At 40.9% G+C, this 17,054-nt stretch overlaps 1 protein-coding gene across 1 annotated transcript in view; it reads left to right on the forward strand.

Annotated features, from left to right (window-relative positions):
* Window positions 1-17,054, forward strand: part of LOC311250321 (complement C3-like) — a gene marked incomplete at its 5' end in the record, with an annotated part of 28,283 nt that overhangs the window by 5,026 nt on the left and 6,203 nt on the right. Inside the window, 25 exons of the mRNA XM_084341962.1 lie at window positions 305-407; window positions 535-655; window positions 1,257-1,372; window positions 1,801-1,947; window positions 2,719-2,809; window positions 2,948-3,042; window positions 3,184-3,369; window positions 3,530-3,685; window positions 5,584-5,713; window positions 7,915-8,112; window positions 8,219-8,330; window positions 9,021-9,106; window positions 9,192-9,331; window positions 11,404-11,616; window positions 11,765-11,828; window positions 11,931-12,020; window positions 12,163-12,369; window positions 12,522-12,597; window positions 12,776-12,935; window positions 13,078-13,173; window positions 13,762-13,912; window positions 14,228-14,313; window positions 15,690-15,767; window positions 15,944-16,099; window positions 16,485-16,547. Of these exons, the coding sequence (XP_084198088.1) occupies window positions 305-407; window positions 535-655; window positions 1,257-1,372; window positions 1,801-1,947; window positions 2,719-2,809; window positions 2,948-3,042; window positions 3,184-3,369; window positions 3,530-3,685; window positions 5,584-5,713; window positions 7,915-8,112; window positions 8,219-8,330; window positions 9,021-9,106; window positions 9,192-9,331; window positions 11,404-11,616; window positions 11,765-11,828; window positions 11,931-12,020; window positions 12,163-12,369; window positions 12,522-12,597; window positions 12,776-12,935; window positions 13,078-13,173; window positions 13,762-13,912; window positions 14,228-14,313; window positions 15,690-15,767; window positions 15,944-16,099; window positions 16,485-16,547 (3,121 nt within the window). The remainder of the gene's footprint in view (window positions 1-304; window positions 408-534; window positions 656-1,256; window positions 1,373-1,800; window positions 1,948-2,718; window positions 2,810-2,947; window positions 3,043-3,183; window positions 3,370-3,529; window positions 3,686-5,583; window positions 5,714-7,914; window positions 8,113-8,218; window positions 8,331-9,020; window positions 9,107-9,191; window positions 9,332-11,403; window positions 11,617-11,764; window positions 11,829-11,930; window positions 12,021-12,162; window positions 12,370-12,521; window positions 12,598-12,775; window positions 12,936-13,077; window positions 13,174-13,761; window positions 13,913-14,227; window positions 14,314-15,689; window positions 15,768-15,943; window positions 16,100-16,484; window positions 16,548-17,054) is intronic.

Raw genomic sequence — 17,054 nt, forward strand, 5'->3', positions numbered from 1 at the left:
CACTATATACAAAAACAAGCATTAAGTACAGTTAACAATATCTACAAGGCTAAATACGACAGGTGAAGTCACTAACCGAAGGATGAAAAAGCACTGTGATCACTGAGGTTGGAGGTGCATGTAATGTGACTGTAGAGTTGACACGGGAAGTAAACAGAGGTGCAGTTCATCGTGCAAGCAGTGAACGGATACGGGGACGTTGGCCCAAAAAGGTTGAGAACAACTGGTTGAGATCATTTGCTTTTTGATTGTCCTGCGTTACATCATAGGACACTTACTATAAACACTTTTCTTGTGGTTTTAGGTATCTGTTCAATCAAGATGTGGATGGGACTGCCTACGTGGTATTTGGGGTTATCTATCAGGATCAAAAGAGGAGCTTTCCAAATTCTCTTCAGAGAGTGTTGGTGAGCCATACTGACACGCTCGCTGCATCTCAGTAACTTCAGACATATTTCTGACATTTAGCTAAGTAGTTAGCAACTGCCACACTTAGTGTGCTTCAAGATGCATTTTTACTTTATGTCACATTAGATCAACGGAGGTGTTGGGGAAGTCAAACTGCAGAGAGAGCACATCACACAAACCTTCCAAAACATAAATGACCTGGTGGGGAGCTCCATATATGTAGCTGTCAGTGTGCTGACGGAGAGCGGTAAGAAAGAGACAATGAGTGTTTGTGTACGTGTGTGGTCAAACGTCAGGGTGCCGTTTCTGGATTTGTGAATTTCTGATTTAGCAGGCTCAAGTAAGATATAATGAGTGTGTCAAATTTCCCAAATAAGAGAGAAAGAAAGCAAAGACATTGTATCTGGATATGTCCATTGTGCATCTGTCATTACTGTTTTATTATATTGTTGGAAATCAGCGAGACCAGGGAGAGGATGTTTGTGAGGTTTTGACAGTAAACAGGATGGTGTATCGGTCAGGACAAACGAATGAAGATGAGGAGATGTAATTTCTTCTCTGAGCTGAACTCTGTTCCAGCAGGATTCATTGACACTCAGTATTTTGTCATCAGTCTAGAGTATTAAATAAAACACCAGGCACCGACATATTGACAGCAACACCAAATAACTACCATGAAGCATGAATAACCAATATATGCAGACTTTTGGGCTGCCAATTTAAAATTAAATTTAAATTGGACCAAGTGAATGATAAAAGCTACATAAAAATGGTTAACAGTAGAATTGCAAAACATTTTTTACAGTATAATAATTTGTGTGTGTGTGTGTGTGTGTGTGTGTGTGTAGGTGGTGAAATGGTGGAGACAGAGTTGAGAGGGATCCAGATTGTCACATCACCTTATACCATCAGCTTCAAGAAATCGCCCAAATATTTCAAACCAGGAATGACCTTTGATGTTGCGGTAAGTGTGCACTTGCATGTAATCAAAATAAAGGAGTACATCGAATAGCCACCTAAAAATCACCAGTCACAACCAAACACACAGGACTATATCCTGGAAAATAAAAACAATATATTTATTTTTAATAACCTACAATAAAAGACATTTCTTTGATGTTGTGGTAAAGTACACATTTATTTGCACGTTAAAAAAAATATGCATAATCACATACACATACACATACACATACACATACACATCTTACATCAGTGCCAAAGATCATTTTAATAACTGTTAATACTTGAAAAGTGTTCATGTGTTAATTTTCTGCTGCACAGCTACTACAGCTTACAGACAGAATAGGATTACATTATCATACATATTAAGATATGTTCTGGTGTAGTTGGGTGTCTTCTTTTTCACTGTTTTTTCTGTTTCTTGCATGGAAGATTGAAGTTGTGAATCCTGACGGCTCTCCGGCGCAAGGTGTTAAGGTGGTGTTGGATCCAGGAAAAGCAGAGGGCCTCACTGTAGCCAATGGCATTGTTCGGCTTCCCATCAATACAAACACAACAGCTGAACCACTGAAAATTATTGTGAGCATCTGAAATTGTTTTTTTTTTTTTTTAAATTAAAAAAAAAAAAAATTCAAGAAAGTTTTGCATTAAAGCTAGGTTTAGCAAAGAAAAGCCTACACTTAATGGACACATTTTCTCAAAATACTGCCAGTGGACAAAGAAAATCCTCACAATGGCCGGTACAGTACGTCTAATGGCAATTACAAAGGTTTGCCACAGTGGGTGGTGCCGGCTCAGGCCTGTGTGAGCTGACCAATCAGAGAAGACCGGGCTTTCCGGGAGAGGGGGGCTTAAAGAGACAGGCACCAAAACAGAGTGTTCAAAAAGAAGGTGCTACAGCAACGGACAAAATGAGGAAAATAATGTGTTTTTTGAGCATTTAAGCATGCACACATTTTCTAGTAGGTAACCAAAATAAAAGTATGATATGGGATCTTTAATAGTGTAATCATCTGATGTTAAAACATCACTGACATGTGGTTGACACATGACATTTTAATTTTGTTTTGTATTACATTTGTCTGTTTTCTTGTTTCTTTGTATTTGCAGCTCAATTCTTTATGTGATATACTAAATGTACTTAATTGTGTTTTATTTATTTGCAGCTTTTTTTAAATGTTGCATATGTGATTTCAAATGATTTCTTCTTCACTTGATTGTGCTATTGATAAGTTGCACCGCATTGAACTCTCAAGGAAAGAATAGATATTCTGCATGTACAGTACATCACTTTACATACATCATAAATGGTATACAAAATGTGTTTGTTAACCCTGGGTTTAATTGTAGGCAAAGACCGACGTTCCCAGTGTCAGCCAAGCATCAGCCACAATGACAGCTCACCCATATACCAGCAACAGCAGAAGTTACCTACACATAGGTGAGGAAGAACCTGAAATCATATCAGATGGAAACATGGTGATTGTTTTGACAGTGATGACAGTGGAAGTTCTGCCTAACTACCATACATAAGATCCCTTGTTTAGCTAGAACTAAATTTGCAATTCAATTATTGCAGGGGTGGATACAGCTGAGGCAAAAGTTGGAGACAATCTTAAAATCAGCATCGCCCTCAGCCAGCACCAAAATGCAGAGGGCCACATTACGTACTTGGTGAGAGATTTTTTAAACTGCCGGTTTATGTGTGTGTGCGTTTGTGGAGATTTGAGTATTTGTGCTGCTTCACACAACATGTTTAGCATATACAGTACATGCATGTTGGATAAATGCTAATGTGTAAATCTGTGTCCCTAGATCCTGGGCAGAGGTCAACTTTTGAAATTTGGCCGATATGAGACAAGAGCGCTGACATCCATGGTAGTCATCATTAGCAAAGAAATGCTGCCATCATTCCGCATCATAGCCTACTACTTTACAAATGCCAGTGAAGTGATATCAGACTCTGTTTGGGTGGATGTCAAGGACTCCTGCATGGGCTCGGTGAGACACATGACACTGATGTAGCAAATTTGAATAGGGTAAACAAGACACCCACACACAAACTGATAGTTAATTGTATTATTCAAGGTGCAAATGCAAGTATGCATATGTGTTTTAACAAATACAAATGTGCATATTTGTCCTGCTAAATCTCCTTTAGTTGAAGTTGGAACCAACCGAACCTGGTATCTCCTATAAGCCGCGCAGTATGTTTAAACTGAAGGTCACAGGAGACCCAGAGGCCATCGTGGGACTGGTGGCGGTTGACAAAGGCATCTACGTCCTAAACAACAAGCACCGCCTCACTCAGAAAAAGGCAATTTCTTTATTTCGTTATTCTGACATTTAAAACCTATATTAATTGCACTAAACTATTCACTTTTCAATATTTTGACATACAAAGTACTACGCTTTTTAGAATATACTGCACCTGATCTACAATATGTGCAAGTTTTGGCAAAATGATGTAATTAAGTTTGTTATTTAAAAGTGCATTGTGTTGGAGAGCCATAGGGAGATGGGGTGAATACAAGTATAAAGTATACCATCTGGGAATTCCACCCAGAAAGTAATTAATACTAAAATACAGTTAATATCAATATCCTGTGTGTAATTTATGCTGGTAGGGGTCTCTTAATCAATTATGTCTTGATGTAGCATGGGAACATGCCACCACTGCCAATGAAATCTATCTGAAGTGACTGAGTGTGAGTGGTTGTCTGTCTCCATGGGTACATCCCAGTTCCCTTATTTGACATTTCCTCGATCCTCGATCTTCACTTGCTCTGGCCCACCATCTTGCAGAGCTCTTATTAGTGCTCGGAGGAGCGAGGACGGATCTCTGAGCTGCGATGATCGAGGACAAACGTGAGCAGCCTTCACAAATGTCTTTTTACCGGCCAACATGCCCCCTTATTGGATATCAGTTACTGAAGACTGATCGGTCTTATCTGATACATCACAACAACACTGGAGTTTCATACGGGAGTGGAGACAGATAACCCATTAAAGTTTAAAATGCCTTTTTTGTTTTAATGTTTCTTTTTTTATTCTAAAAAAAAATCACCCACCTACACTGCAGTACTCAGTTCTCTCCCCAGACAACCCTTCACACCTGGGCTCACCTAGCCTTAGAAACCCACATGAAGACCGGTTGGGTCAACGACCCACCCTAACGACTCTGAAACTCAGAGCTCACACGTGTCCTTAACGACTGTGTAAGAACACTCCCACACAGATGTTAAAACGCCTGCAACTCCCCTCCAGCTAGTCAGAACTGAAGAAGCCTCATGGATGAGAGGTGAAACGTCTTCAAGAAACTAAAACAAGTCCAGTTGCCTACGATACAGCACTTAGATTTACCATGACCTGGAGGACTGAGAACCTTCATCAACAGTTTCATACTGTTTTACTTTGTGTAGATTTTGGCGGACCCTGCCATCTTTCGAGCTTCAGAGTTTGAATTTCTTCTTCACAACTACAGAGTGCCCCGTTGACTTTTATTATGGATATGATTAAAGTCGGAGAGAGAGTCTGTCAGAGAGCAACACTTCACTTAAGGTCATTTCTGTGCATCATTCTTTCATCATTTCCATTCAGTCACATATGAGGCTGATAATTTTATATGTTACAAAAATCAAATTTCCAGTGTCCAAAATACACCATAATAATACTATTAAATGATTATCTCGCAATCAGAATATCAATGATGCAAAAAGTAAATAAAAATACTTTTTGTATAATTAATTTTGCATCCTTGAAACTCAACCTAGTTGAGTCTGGGTTTGTAACAATTACTCATACTGTTTGCTCTGGCAGCTCTTCCATCTTGGAGATCACTGAGTCCTCTTGGGTGGTTCATTTTTTCGGCAGGGTGTTACCCTCCTCTTATTGTGAGAAAGCCATACAGTATATCTGAGGTGACACTGAGCCTATGCAGATACTGGATCCAGGCTTTGAGAATCCTGATTGTTATTTCAGCCCTAATTCTCCATCAGGGTCAGTATTTAATGTACAAGATATGTTTGAGGACAGTTGGTTCATTCAGCTTCAACTTTGGTAATGATGTGGATGATTTACTTGCACATACATCTCAAGATATAATATAAAGAGCATTGAGGAAGTGTGTCCCATCGCAATTGCGTAAGTATATCTTCTTCACAGTATATCAGAATGGGTCTTTAACTGTTTGTGTATGATTTCCACCCTGCTCAGGTATGGGATCTAGTGGAGAAGTACGACACAGGCTGCACACCTGGTGGAGGGAAAGACAGCATGAGTGTGTTTTACGATGCTGGGCTGTTGTTTGTGTCCGACAGGGCTCCTGGGACTCCCTACAGACTAGGTAAAGCTGTCATTCCTTTCCCTCTCCCAACAAGTATGATTCCAGATATGTATTATATTTACTTGTCTTGTCTTGTCTGTCTTGTCGTGTTTTGAAGAGATCACACAGTCTGCAGTTTTATTTATTTCTTCTTTAGCAAGTAACTGCAATTCAACAATTTTTTTTCTCTGCATATTCTGGTGCCCTAGGAAAGGAATCCAATAGCTCCCCTGAGGGATTGATCTTTCATTATAATACATAACATTTTAATGTTTTATGATTTAAAGATTCACTTTATTAGACTTCTGGTCCGTCTAATGTCATCTAACATTATCAGGTTTCTGTTAATCTGTGCAGAAGTTTCTTTGATGACTCCAAATCCCAGATGCTCTCTGTCATTTTTCTACTTGGGTGCAGGTGACCTATGGCTGTCCTGAGCAAATGTTATGATTCAATATTCATTTTAATATATTTGTGTCCATTTTTTTCTTCATTATACAATGTACAGTGCTCATTTTAGGCATGTGTTAAAATTATTAGCTCTACTTTAAGAAAATATAACTTGATTACAAAGCTCAAGACAAACATAACTCGATTGCAGTGCTGTGTGGACAGTTTTAATGAAGCACAGAGGGGACAGCTGTCATACTGAAAGAAAAAACGTCTGTAATTATAGCTAGTTCCTATGAGTCAAAAAATGCCTGGACTGGCCCCATAACGGTGTCCTTTTATACAGCCTGCCTGTGGACTCACAGCGTGAGGTTTTGAGTGCATTGTGAGCAGTAACTAACAACTTAAAGTGAGACACAAAAACATATAGGTTTTTGAAAAATACTCTTGTTCTGTGATATTTTCATTGGGGTAAATGGACTTGCATTTCCATAATGTTTTTCCAGTCTACAGACCGCTCAAAGCGCTTTACAACACTCGTCACATTCACATGGCAGAGGCTGACATGCAAGGTGCCAACTGCTCATCAGGAGCGTGCAGCTGGGGGAGCCAGGGACCAGCAACCTTCTGATCACCCGCTCTACCTCCTGCGCTACAGCCGCCCCAAAATCTGGGCGTCTCTTTCTATAGCCACAAACCTTACAACTCTCTTACAACAGCAGATTGCTGAGCAGAATAAAGTTACAACTGTTAATCAGGCCCATGGTCCGTGACAACACCATTTCTCTGCTGGCCTGCAATCCATAGCCACACGATGTAGGCTCTCATTCTTCAGCACCAGAAACCACAAAACTGTCCTGTCATATTACAGTTATTTATGAGGTAGTAGTTAATTCACTTTTCTGATGGGCAACAAGCAGATTTGTTTCTTTTCTCTTTTTTCCACACTGCCTCACTTGTATAAGGCCCACTCCAACAAGGTAATTATCAAACCAGATACCAAATTGCTAATGCTAGCTAGCTCACACTAGGGCAGTACAGTATGCTGGGTGCATACTGTCAAACTCAGCCATTCTTGTGGTTTTTCCCCCCACAAACTGGCAACTACCAAGTTGATTGATGATGAAACACAGATACCACGTGATACCAACGGCGTTATACTATTGGCTCACAAACCTTGTTAGAAGCTGGAACCACCCAATCAGAACTGTTACACAGAAATAACCAAAACAATCATTTTGGACACGACCAACATTTGAAAACTATTGATTCACATCGTAACAACGTTTTAAAGGAAAAGATATACGTGTTTTCTGCAGCTTTCTACAACCTCTGTAGATGTTATATTTTTTGTCTACATAAAAATATTATTTATATGACCTTTAACAGTATAACATCTGTGGTGCCACACATAACTCAGCTCTCGGTTTATAAATGTTGGGTTCTGTTTATGAGCCAGTCTGTTTTGCATTTCCAGAATTGAACTGTCCAGCTGCCAGAAGGAGGAAACGAGCCAGCACCATACTGGATGTCAGGACCACCTTATGTAAGAAAAACATGGTAATATTTAAATGTGATCTGAAAAGGCATATCATAGTTAACAATCTGGCTGAACAATAGTCCATGAAGGTAAAACAACTGTTTGATAACCCATTGGCTATCATTAGCATTCAACCATATCCTAGCGACCATTTCCATCTCAATTTTTTTTTCTATTTGAAAACGCATTGTGTAAACGCTTTGCATTTGCAGCTGCAAAAAAATCACATTACATCACTGACATCATCTTAATCTCTCCCTTCACCTCTCTCGCAACCCTCTCTCCTTTCAAGTGAGTGATTATCAAGAAAAAAAACTACGCGAGTGTTGTTTGGATGGCATGAGGGAAATCCCTCTCTCATACACCTGTGAGAGGCGTAGCAAGTACATTGTGGACGATCAAGCCTGCGTCCAGGCCTTCCTGCACTGCTGCGAACAGCTGGAAGCCCAGAGAGCTGAGATGAAGCAAGACAACCTCATACTGGCACGCAGTAAGACATGGGGACAAAGGATGGGGGGGAAGGAAGCATTGGTTATTCAATGGTCAGGAAATTGCCACTCAGTTGAAACATATTCATTTTTTATATGACATTTTAGGTGAGGAGGATGACAGTTACGTGGATAGCGATAACATTACTTCTCGCAGCCAGTTTCCTGAAAGTTGGCAGTGGACAGATATCACACTGGGTGCTTGCAGCACACTAAACTGGTGAGTCCACTGAAATACACACACAATAAATACATTGTGACTGTAGTGATGCCTGTGAGCGAGTTCAGGCAGCCAACTTCAATCTCTCGCGATACTCACATGGCATTCTCCTCTCAGCGAAACATATCAACATACCCTTCAAGGCAGTGCTCTGCTTTTTCTACTACCACACTGCAAGTGTTGGTGTAAAAAGTACCCAGAAGTCGTACTTGAGTAAAAGTAAAGGTATTGTGTTAAAAGGGTTAGCTAAAAGTGAAAGTCACCCATACAAATAGTACTTGAGTAAAAGTCTGAAAGTATTTGATGTTAAATATACTAAAACAAACAAATTTAATTCCCGATGTTATCAAAACAAAACAGACATCTGCAGAGTGTTATGTGGGGAGGAGCTGCTGCTCAGCAGCTCAGACTCAGCTAGAGTGTCAAGAACTAAGTACAATATTTGCTTCCAAATTGTAGTGGCGTGGAAGTACAAAGTATCAGAAAATGGAAATACTACGAGCAAAGTAAAAGTACCTTGCATCGCTGCACACTGCTCACCTGAAAGCTAAACTGGCCCATGCTGCTGTTGTTCATTTAGTATTCTACATTTACATAATCTGTTCCATGTGAGTTGGTTGACTAAACTTAATTAATGGCACCACTAAAACCTAAATATTGTTTTATCACTGCTTTTCTTGTGGGTTTCAGTCGCGTATCAAATACGATATCATTCCCTTTGAAGGACTCCATCACAACCTGGCAGTTCATTGGCATCAGCCTTTCAAGAAGTCATGGTGAGACTGTTGCCCTAAAATCATCAGCCCTTCTTTTTGTTTCTCTCAGTTTTATCCCTTGTTTGATTCTCCCCTCGTCTTCAAGGTATCTGTGTGGCCGATCCGTTGGAGGTAATTGTGCGGAAAGACTTCTTCATTGATCTCAGGCTGCCTTATTCTGCTGTCCGAGGAGAGCAGCTAGAAGTGAAGGCAATCCTCCACAACTACAACACTGAGAAGATCACTGTAAGTCTGAGCTATTCTTCTCCGATACTTCAGGACAGAACGTTTACAACTTAGCATAGTTCATGTAGTTGAGCTATTGAGTTTAATACAAAGGGAGGACAGAAGCCATGTATTCAGTGCTTTTAGTTGTTAATTATGCTACATTTTAAACTAAAACAGTATTAAATGACTCCCAGTAATTTCAAACAGTTGTTAGTACTGCCAATCTCATCACACTTATGGGGTTTTTCCACTGGCACATTTGGCGCCGCTGATTCAAACTGAGCTGCTTCGCACCACCAGTTTTTCCTGCACCAAATTGGGCCGAGATGCATCCAGGATGGTTTCTCTTCAGAGTAGGGCCCGCCCCCGCCTCCAACCCGTGATGACCCCTGTCTCTTCCTTCCTTTCTTTGCAGGAAACTCTGTGCTCAGCTCTCAGTAGCTGTTGTAGCTTCTGGCCGAATCTCTGTGGTTTGAAGTTTAGTTTCTCTCCTGCGTCCCTGTTCGTACTTTGTTGTACTGTTTCTTAACGTTCATTCTCAGCTGTTCCAGGGGTCATTATTAGTTCCTACTGGGAACCAGAGAAACATTTCCTGAATTTCTTAAAAGTTGTTAAAACAGTAAACAGTGGACTTTTATTTTGAAGAATTTACAATAAGAAATTAAACATGTTGTGCACCGAAGTAGATGAGCTTTGTTAGCGGCTATTCTTTGATAATACTGCAGGGAGGAAGAGTATTTCCAGCCGCTCCTTGGTCCAACAAACACCACTGGTCAGACAAGACAGTGACACAGGCTGTTGGGTTGTTGTGCCAGATGAGCTACCACTTTATTTGGAGATGGAGCATAAAATGAGCACACCCAAAATATTACTGGTAAACTGATGAATGTTTATGAAAGGCATTTATAAAAGATGTTTTATCATCATGTGGCGAGACGCAATGCCACCTGGGGACTTGGGAAATAGAAAAGGACACACAGGCTCATTACTGAATAGGCAGAGACGTGAGTTAAAGTAAATTAAAGGTTTTATTTTAAACAATAATCAAAATAATCAACGTAAACAAGCAGGGGTTGGAACTGCTGAGAGAGAAAAGAAAGGGTTATTGAGCAAATGAAACTCTTAAAAATCAGAACGTAGAAAAGGATTACTTGATCACAATTCTCTTTAAAAAGGCCTATATATGAAATATTAAAAAGAATCTTAAAAATGTATTAAAATTCAGTCCAACCACTACTATGAAAAAAGAAAACTATGCTGAGGCCATAAGTTGAGGGCAGACTACACAGAGGCAGTGTCCAGGGGTGCTACCACTGCTCACCTTTAGTGCAGCACAGCACAGCAAACCTCACAGCAAAATGGTGCAGTCAACAGTGTATACCCGTGTGTTTACTCACATGCAAAAAGTGAAGGGACCTCACCACGGTGCCTAGCCTCCCAACAATATGGCAGGAAAATAACTAAACAAATGATCAGAAAACAACAAGTAATCAAATAAACAAGGTAACAAAATAACAAAGCAAAGTAAGGTAACCCAGTTGGTTTTAACAAATTACACAAAACTAAACTAGAGGGAAAAATGTGGACAAAACAGCAGTGGTTATTGTGCAGGTGAACCTGAAAAAAGGGGAAACTAAAATTAGCTTGGCTCACTGCATCTTAAAATACATTTTAAAAACTAAGCCTACTCACCACTTATGGCACCAGACGTAAACACAGAAAGCACTCCGGTAAGGGGCAAACAGGGATTCCTCACGTGGACAGCTGCTTCAAACAAAGACAGTCCACTATAATACACATTTCAGGTGGGAATATGAACTAAAAAAGACAAACACTGCCAGTCACAGCAGGGACAGAGAGCAGGAAGCAGAAGCAGAACAATGGCACTCAGGTGCCTTATAACTTGGCCCTGATTAATGAATTTGTTGGGGGAGGAAACTGAAAGTGCTAATGGATAATATCTGGATTATATCTGGAGCCTCATAAATCTCATCATATTTCATTAGTCTTATCCGCTCTGTGAAGAGGTCTTTGTCTACATTCAAACTCAAACACATAAACTTTTTCTTCATCATTGTCTCATCTTCAAGGTGCGTGTGGATCTACTTGAGGCGGAGCATGTGTGCAGTGCAGCCTCTAAGCATCGGAGGTATCGTCAGGAGGTCACAGTTGGCCCCCAGACTACACGAGCCGTACCCTTCATCATCATTCCCATGAAAGACCAAGAAATCCCCATTGAGGTCAAAGCAGCTGTGAGAGACTCGGGGGTCAGTGATGGAATCAGGAAGATGCTGCGGGTGGTGGTAAGAGAAACAGAGCCACGTGGTGGGTTTGAAGCGTGGCATACCACATTTTACTGTTCTCCTGTTGCGATATAAACATAAGAGACACAAGAATGCAATGTCGTAAATGGTTTGCTTGAAAATAAGGCTGTAATGGTTGTTTTTCCAGCCTGCAGGCATGCTGATAAAATCTGTAGAGAGTATAACCCTTGACCCTGTGAAGAAAGGTGTAGGTGAGTTTGTTATCAAAGTAACTGCAGTGAACACAGAACGTGTTTAATATCTGTTGTTTTAATTTGGCAACACCCCAACTTGTCAACTGTTTCTTCCTCTAGATGGCAAACAAGAGGTGATTCTGAACAGTAAAATTCCTACGAAAGATTTGGTTCCAGGTGCAGCTACTAGGACAGACATATCTTTGACAGGTGAGATATCATGTTGTATTTAGACATATTATGTGATACAATGCCTGCAGAATAAATTGTATTGTTAACTGTAATGCTGCCTTAAAATGACCAGCTAACCTGGTTGGGGGGACCTCTGCATTGTTCCTATGTATCCACACAGGAAGAGAGCAGATAGGTGCACTGGTGGAGAACGCCATCAGTGGGAAATCAATGGGTACTCTGATCAAACAGCCCTCAGGCTGTGGAGAGCAGAACATGATCGGCATGACTCTGCCTGTCATTGCAGCCATGTATTTAGACAAAACCAATCAGTGGGAAGCTGTGGGCTTTAAAAAACGTGAAGAAGCCCTTCAACACATCAAGACCGGTAGGCTCACACAGATGTAATTATTAGCACAGAACCCAGAAATATAGCTAAACTGAGGAGACCAGTCACTCAAACTGGCATCTGGTGGACATGATTCAGTTAAGAGGTGAAGGACAGTTGGTGAAATGGTTGTGTGTTTTGTTCATGTCCAGGCTACGAGAACGAGCTTGCTTTCCGTAAAGGTGATGGGTCTTTTGCTGTATTCCCGGAGCATAAAAGCAGCACCTGGTGAGGCAAAGCAAGATTGAACTTGTGTTCAAATATCAGGCACATCCTGACTTAAATTAGATTCTGAGAAGTTGCTAGGATATCAGATATAGTTCATGTACGTGTTATTTAACCAAAGCAAATTAAAAGCTATTCTCTCCTCTCCTCTCCTCTCCTCTCCTCTCCTCTCCTCTCAAAGGCTGACAGCTTATGTCACCAAGGTGTTTGCCATGGCCACCAATCTGGTGGCAGTGCAAAACAGCACCATCTGTGACGCTGTCAAGTTTCTGATTTCCAATACACAGATACCTGATGGCTCATTCAGAGAAGTTGGAACGATTATCCATGGAGAGATGATTGTGCGTGCACAGAGGGACATCAATACTTCATCTTAGGGCCATATGCACTATATCTTATTGACTATCCCTGTGTATGATGTTTAATTCTGTTGACTGTAATGATATGATTATGCTGACCTGTTTTTTGTGTGTACTTGTGTAGGGTGATGTGCGTGGTACAGATTCAGACGCCTCCATGACGGCCTTCTGCCTCATTGCCCTGCAGGAGTCACGCACTATATGTAATCTAACTGTTAGCGTGAGTACCTCACCTCCATACAGTGTATTGTTCTCTCCCCTCTTTATTTATCCATGTACTGATTTCTACTCCCAGAAGCTGTGAGCATCATTGTCATTTTCGCTAAAGTCCTGTCCTTTTTGCAGTCAGCAATCCCCGTCAGACACAAGCCCCCAGGAAGAGCGCCAGGCTTTGAAGCCAGTTTTTAGCTTACATTTTGAAAGAAGTGTCCGTAAAAATGGTCAATACTTTTTCTTGAGCATCACAACCCGATGAAATGATTCATTTGACTGTCATAATTCGGTCCAATTAAATCTGGAAAGTCTAGAAGAGCCGCACAATAAAATTATTTTATCCCCATTCAAGTTAGCCAGGCGCTAAACCAAAAGTTCGCACACGCTCTATTGGTCACACAACACAGAAGATCTGGGTATTTTCATGTTTAGGAAGTCAAGCTTTGTTTTGCTTCAAAACAAGGAGCAAACAGGAGGATCTGTAATCATGCATTTCTGTGTGAATGCTCAAAGGAAGATGGTGATGGTCTGCCACTTGATATGGCAATCTGTACTTTTGTTACCTAATATCTGTGTGTCTTTTCCATCTGTCCAGAATTTGACAGAAAGTATAAACATAGCAGTATCATACCTGGAAGGACGTCTGCACGGCCTCACCAACTCATATGCTGCTGCGATGACATCCTACGCCCTGGCAAATGAAAACAAACTAAACCAAGATATCCTCTTCAAGTTTCGCTCATCAGGTTTTGTCACATGACAATATTCTTTAACATACTGAGAAACAAAAACATCTTTAGATTCTATAAGGATATTAACTTTTTCCACATACACAGATGCAGCCTAATGCTTACCATACCCACACCAACTGATTACTCGTGTGTGTGTGTGTGTGTGTGTGTGTGTGTGTGCGCATGTGTGAGAGACAGTTAAGCTAAAACTTTTTCAAGTGAATTGTTTATTATTTTTTTATAAGCTTGTTCTTCTGAATTTGTTTGTTTTGTGAGCTGTCAATGTGGATGAAGATTTTGAAGAAGTATTTTAATGTCTGTCTGCTTCAGGGTTTACTCACTGGCCTGTAGGTGACAGGCAGCTTTTCACACTGGAGGCCACAGCTTATGCTCTTCTGGCTTTGGTCAAGGCCAAGGTAAGACACATCCCATGTGTGCGCAATATTTGATCAGGATGTCATGCTGTGAAAAACATAGAGTGCAGTAGAGTCATCCTTCATGCTACATCAGTGAGGGTATCGATGATCGATGACAAAAAAACACTTTATTTGCCAATAAAAACATCTAGTGTGGAGGAACAGACCAAAACCATTCAGTGTCTGAGAAAATGTACGCATGTCTAGGCTATGATAACTGAATAGAGCGTTGAGGTTCCTTGCTAGTTAAAGATGCGAGTGTATGAAGAGTGAGGTAGGAACCCATGAAGTCATGCTCAATAATTCCACAACTGAAATTCTCATACCTTGGTTAAAAACAAGAGTTAAGGTGTGACCGTGATTATGGATTCAGCCACACACAACGTGTTCAAATAAAGATGTAGCAGTGGCAGTAGGCTTAGCAGGGTATTCCAGAAGTCCTTTGCCTGGCTCCTCCTGAGGCATCCCCATGCCAGAGAAGACATATAATCCCTCCAGCGAGTTCTGGTTCTGCTCTGGGGTCCCAGTTGGACATACCCAGAAAGCCTCCAAAGAGAAGGCATCCTAATCAGATGCCAAACCAACCTCAGCTGTCTCCTTACGACGTGCAAGAGTTGGCCCAGCTACCCTACGGAGGAAACTCATTGCTGTTGCTTGTATCTCCGATTACCTTCATTCGGACCCACAGCTCATGATCACAGGTGAGGGTTGGAAGATAGGTGGACTGGTAAATTGATGTCCCTCGACACCATGATGATCTGGCTTGCAGCACTGATGATGCCACAACAAACCACCTGTCCATCGCACGCTCCTTCTTCCCGTCACTCGTTAACAAGACCACAAGATGCTTAAACTCCTTAGCTTGGGGTAGGAGCTCACTCCCCAACCAGAGGGGTCAATCCACCATTTTTGAACTTGGAGGTGCTGACCCTCATCAAAACCACTTCACACTTGGCTGCAAATCACTCCAGTGTCTGCTCAGATGTTTTTTCTTTGGGCTGAACCTAGCTGAGCTCCATGGGCTAAGGCCCGGCCACCAGACACTTGTAGGTGGGCTCCCCTCCTAAGTCTGGCTCCAGAAGGGGGCCCTGGTGTCCCCATACCAGGCAGGTGCTCTTTCTCTTTTGTTAGAGAGATAGAGATCAAACTCAGCTGTTCTGCTTCATCAGTACTGCATGGATATGGTTTGAACAGATTTGATTGACAGGTATTGCTACCTTCTGATTGGTGCACAGAAGTATGTGACATTACCTAAATAAATAAACAATATTTCAGTATACTTTGGAAATGTAAAGGGAGAAGTTAATAGGACTTTCAATTAATAGTAATCGATAGTAGTTAATACAACTGAATTTTCTGATTTTTCATTATTAAAGGATTTCGAGAATGCCAAATCTGTTGTCCGATGGTTCAACCAACAGCAGATGGACGGCGGAGGCTATGGATCAACTCAAGTAAGAGTCTCTCTCACTCTCTGTTGCAGTTAATGTTACACTATATATATGTATCTATAGTCAGTTCTTTTTTTTTAGTGAAGAATTATTTTTGTAAATTATTCTGGAGCTTAAGTTACCAGTCGATTTTTTGAGTCTTGCTGTCTCTCTCTCATTGCCTTTATTTCTCTTGCCAGGCTACTATAATGGTGTACCAGGCAATAGCTGAGTACTGGATTGGTGCTAATGAAGAGGAGTATGATGTGAATGTGGACATTAAGATTCAAGGAAGGACAAGCCCTGAAAAGTTCAACTTCAACAGAGACAACCACTATACCACCAGAACAGCTAAGGTGAAATCACACATTACAGCTGCATTAATGGCCACTAGGGAGCAGAAGAATATGAAAATGAGTTATTGGACACATAGCTCTCACATGAGGAGATCAAATTACAGAGGAAAACTACACAACATATAGCTCTATTTTCATGAAGGCAGCTAAGTGGCAGAGAAGTAGCATGTTCCTTGCTGCTGCCATAATGTCCGTCCGTAAAATCTCATAGACTACACAGAGACTCCACAATCCAAATGTACCCTCAAGTCATAATTATTTTTCATTTCTGTATCTGCTGGACGCAAGTTTCTGATCAAGCACCTGTTTTGTGTGTGTGTGTGTGTGTGTGTGTGTGTGTGTGCGTGCGTGTGTGCGTGAATGTGTTTACATTCACATTTTAAAGGCCAAGGAAATAAACCAGGATGTGACAGTGACTGCCACAGGAACAGGAGAGGCAACAGTGACAGTGAGTCTAACACATTTTTGTTTTCTGTGGTGTGTTGTCATGCCTCTCAGGCATTCAAAATGAAAATACATTTTAGAATAGTTTTTTGGTAGAGTTATGTGGAAAGCTGAAAGCACCAATTTCCCCAAAGGAGCAACTTGTAAGATATGGCCTGAGTTTTTGGTTTAAACCATTTAAAAAAAAATCAACGAACATTATCAACATAGTGTGAAGAGACAACACTGATACATTATGTCAAAGATGTCTATGTACTGTGTTGCAGAGGTGTCTACTGAAGTTAGCATGCTATCCAGCTAGCCCCATTCTGTCTCATGACACCACTTTGTATCAGCAAGAGGTGATAGTTCAATGACCCCCTGTAGTTACAGCTGGCAGATATATGCCGGCTGTTAGTGTTATAAATGAACAAAATAAATTCACAAAATGTCGTGAAATTTAAAACTTCTAAACATCTTACATCTATTTTTCATATTTAACATAAAAATAAAACTGCACAGTGTTGTAATC

This window comes from Pagrus pagrus (genome assembly GCF_965226575.1).
Source record: "Pagrus pagrus genome assembly, chromosome: 2".
NCBI classification, from domain to species: Eukaryota; Metazoa; Chordata; class Actinopteri; order Spariformes; family Sparidae; genus Pagrus; species Pagrus pagrus.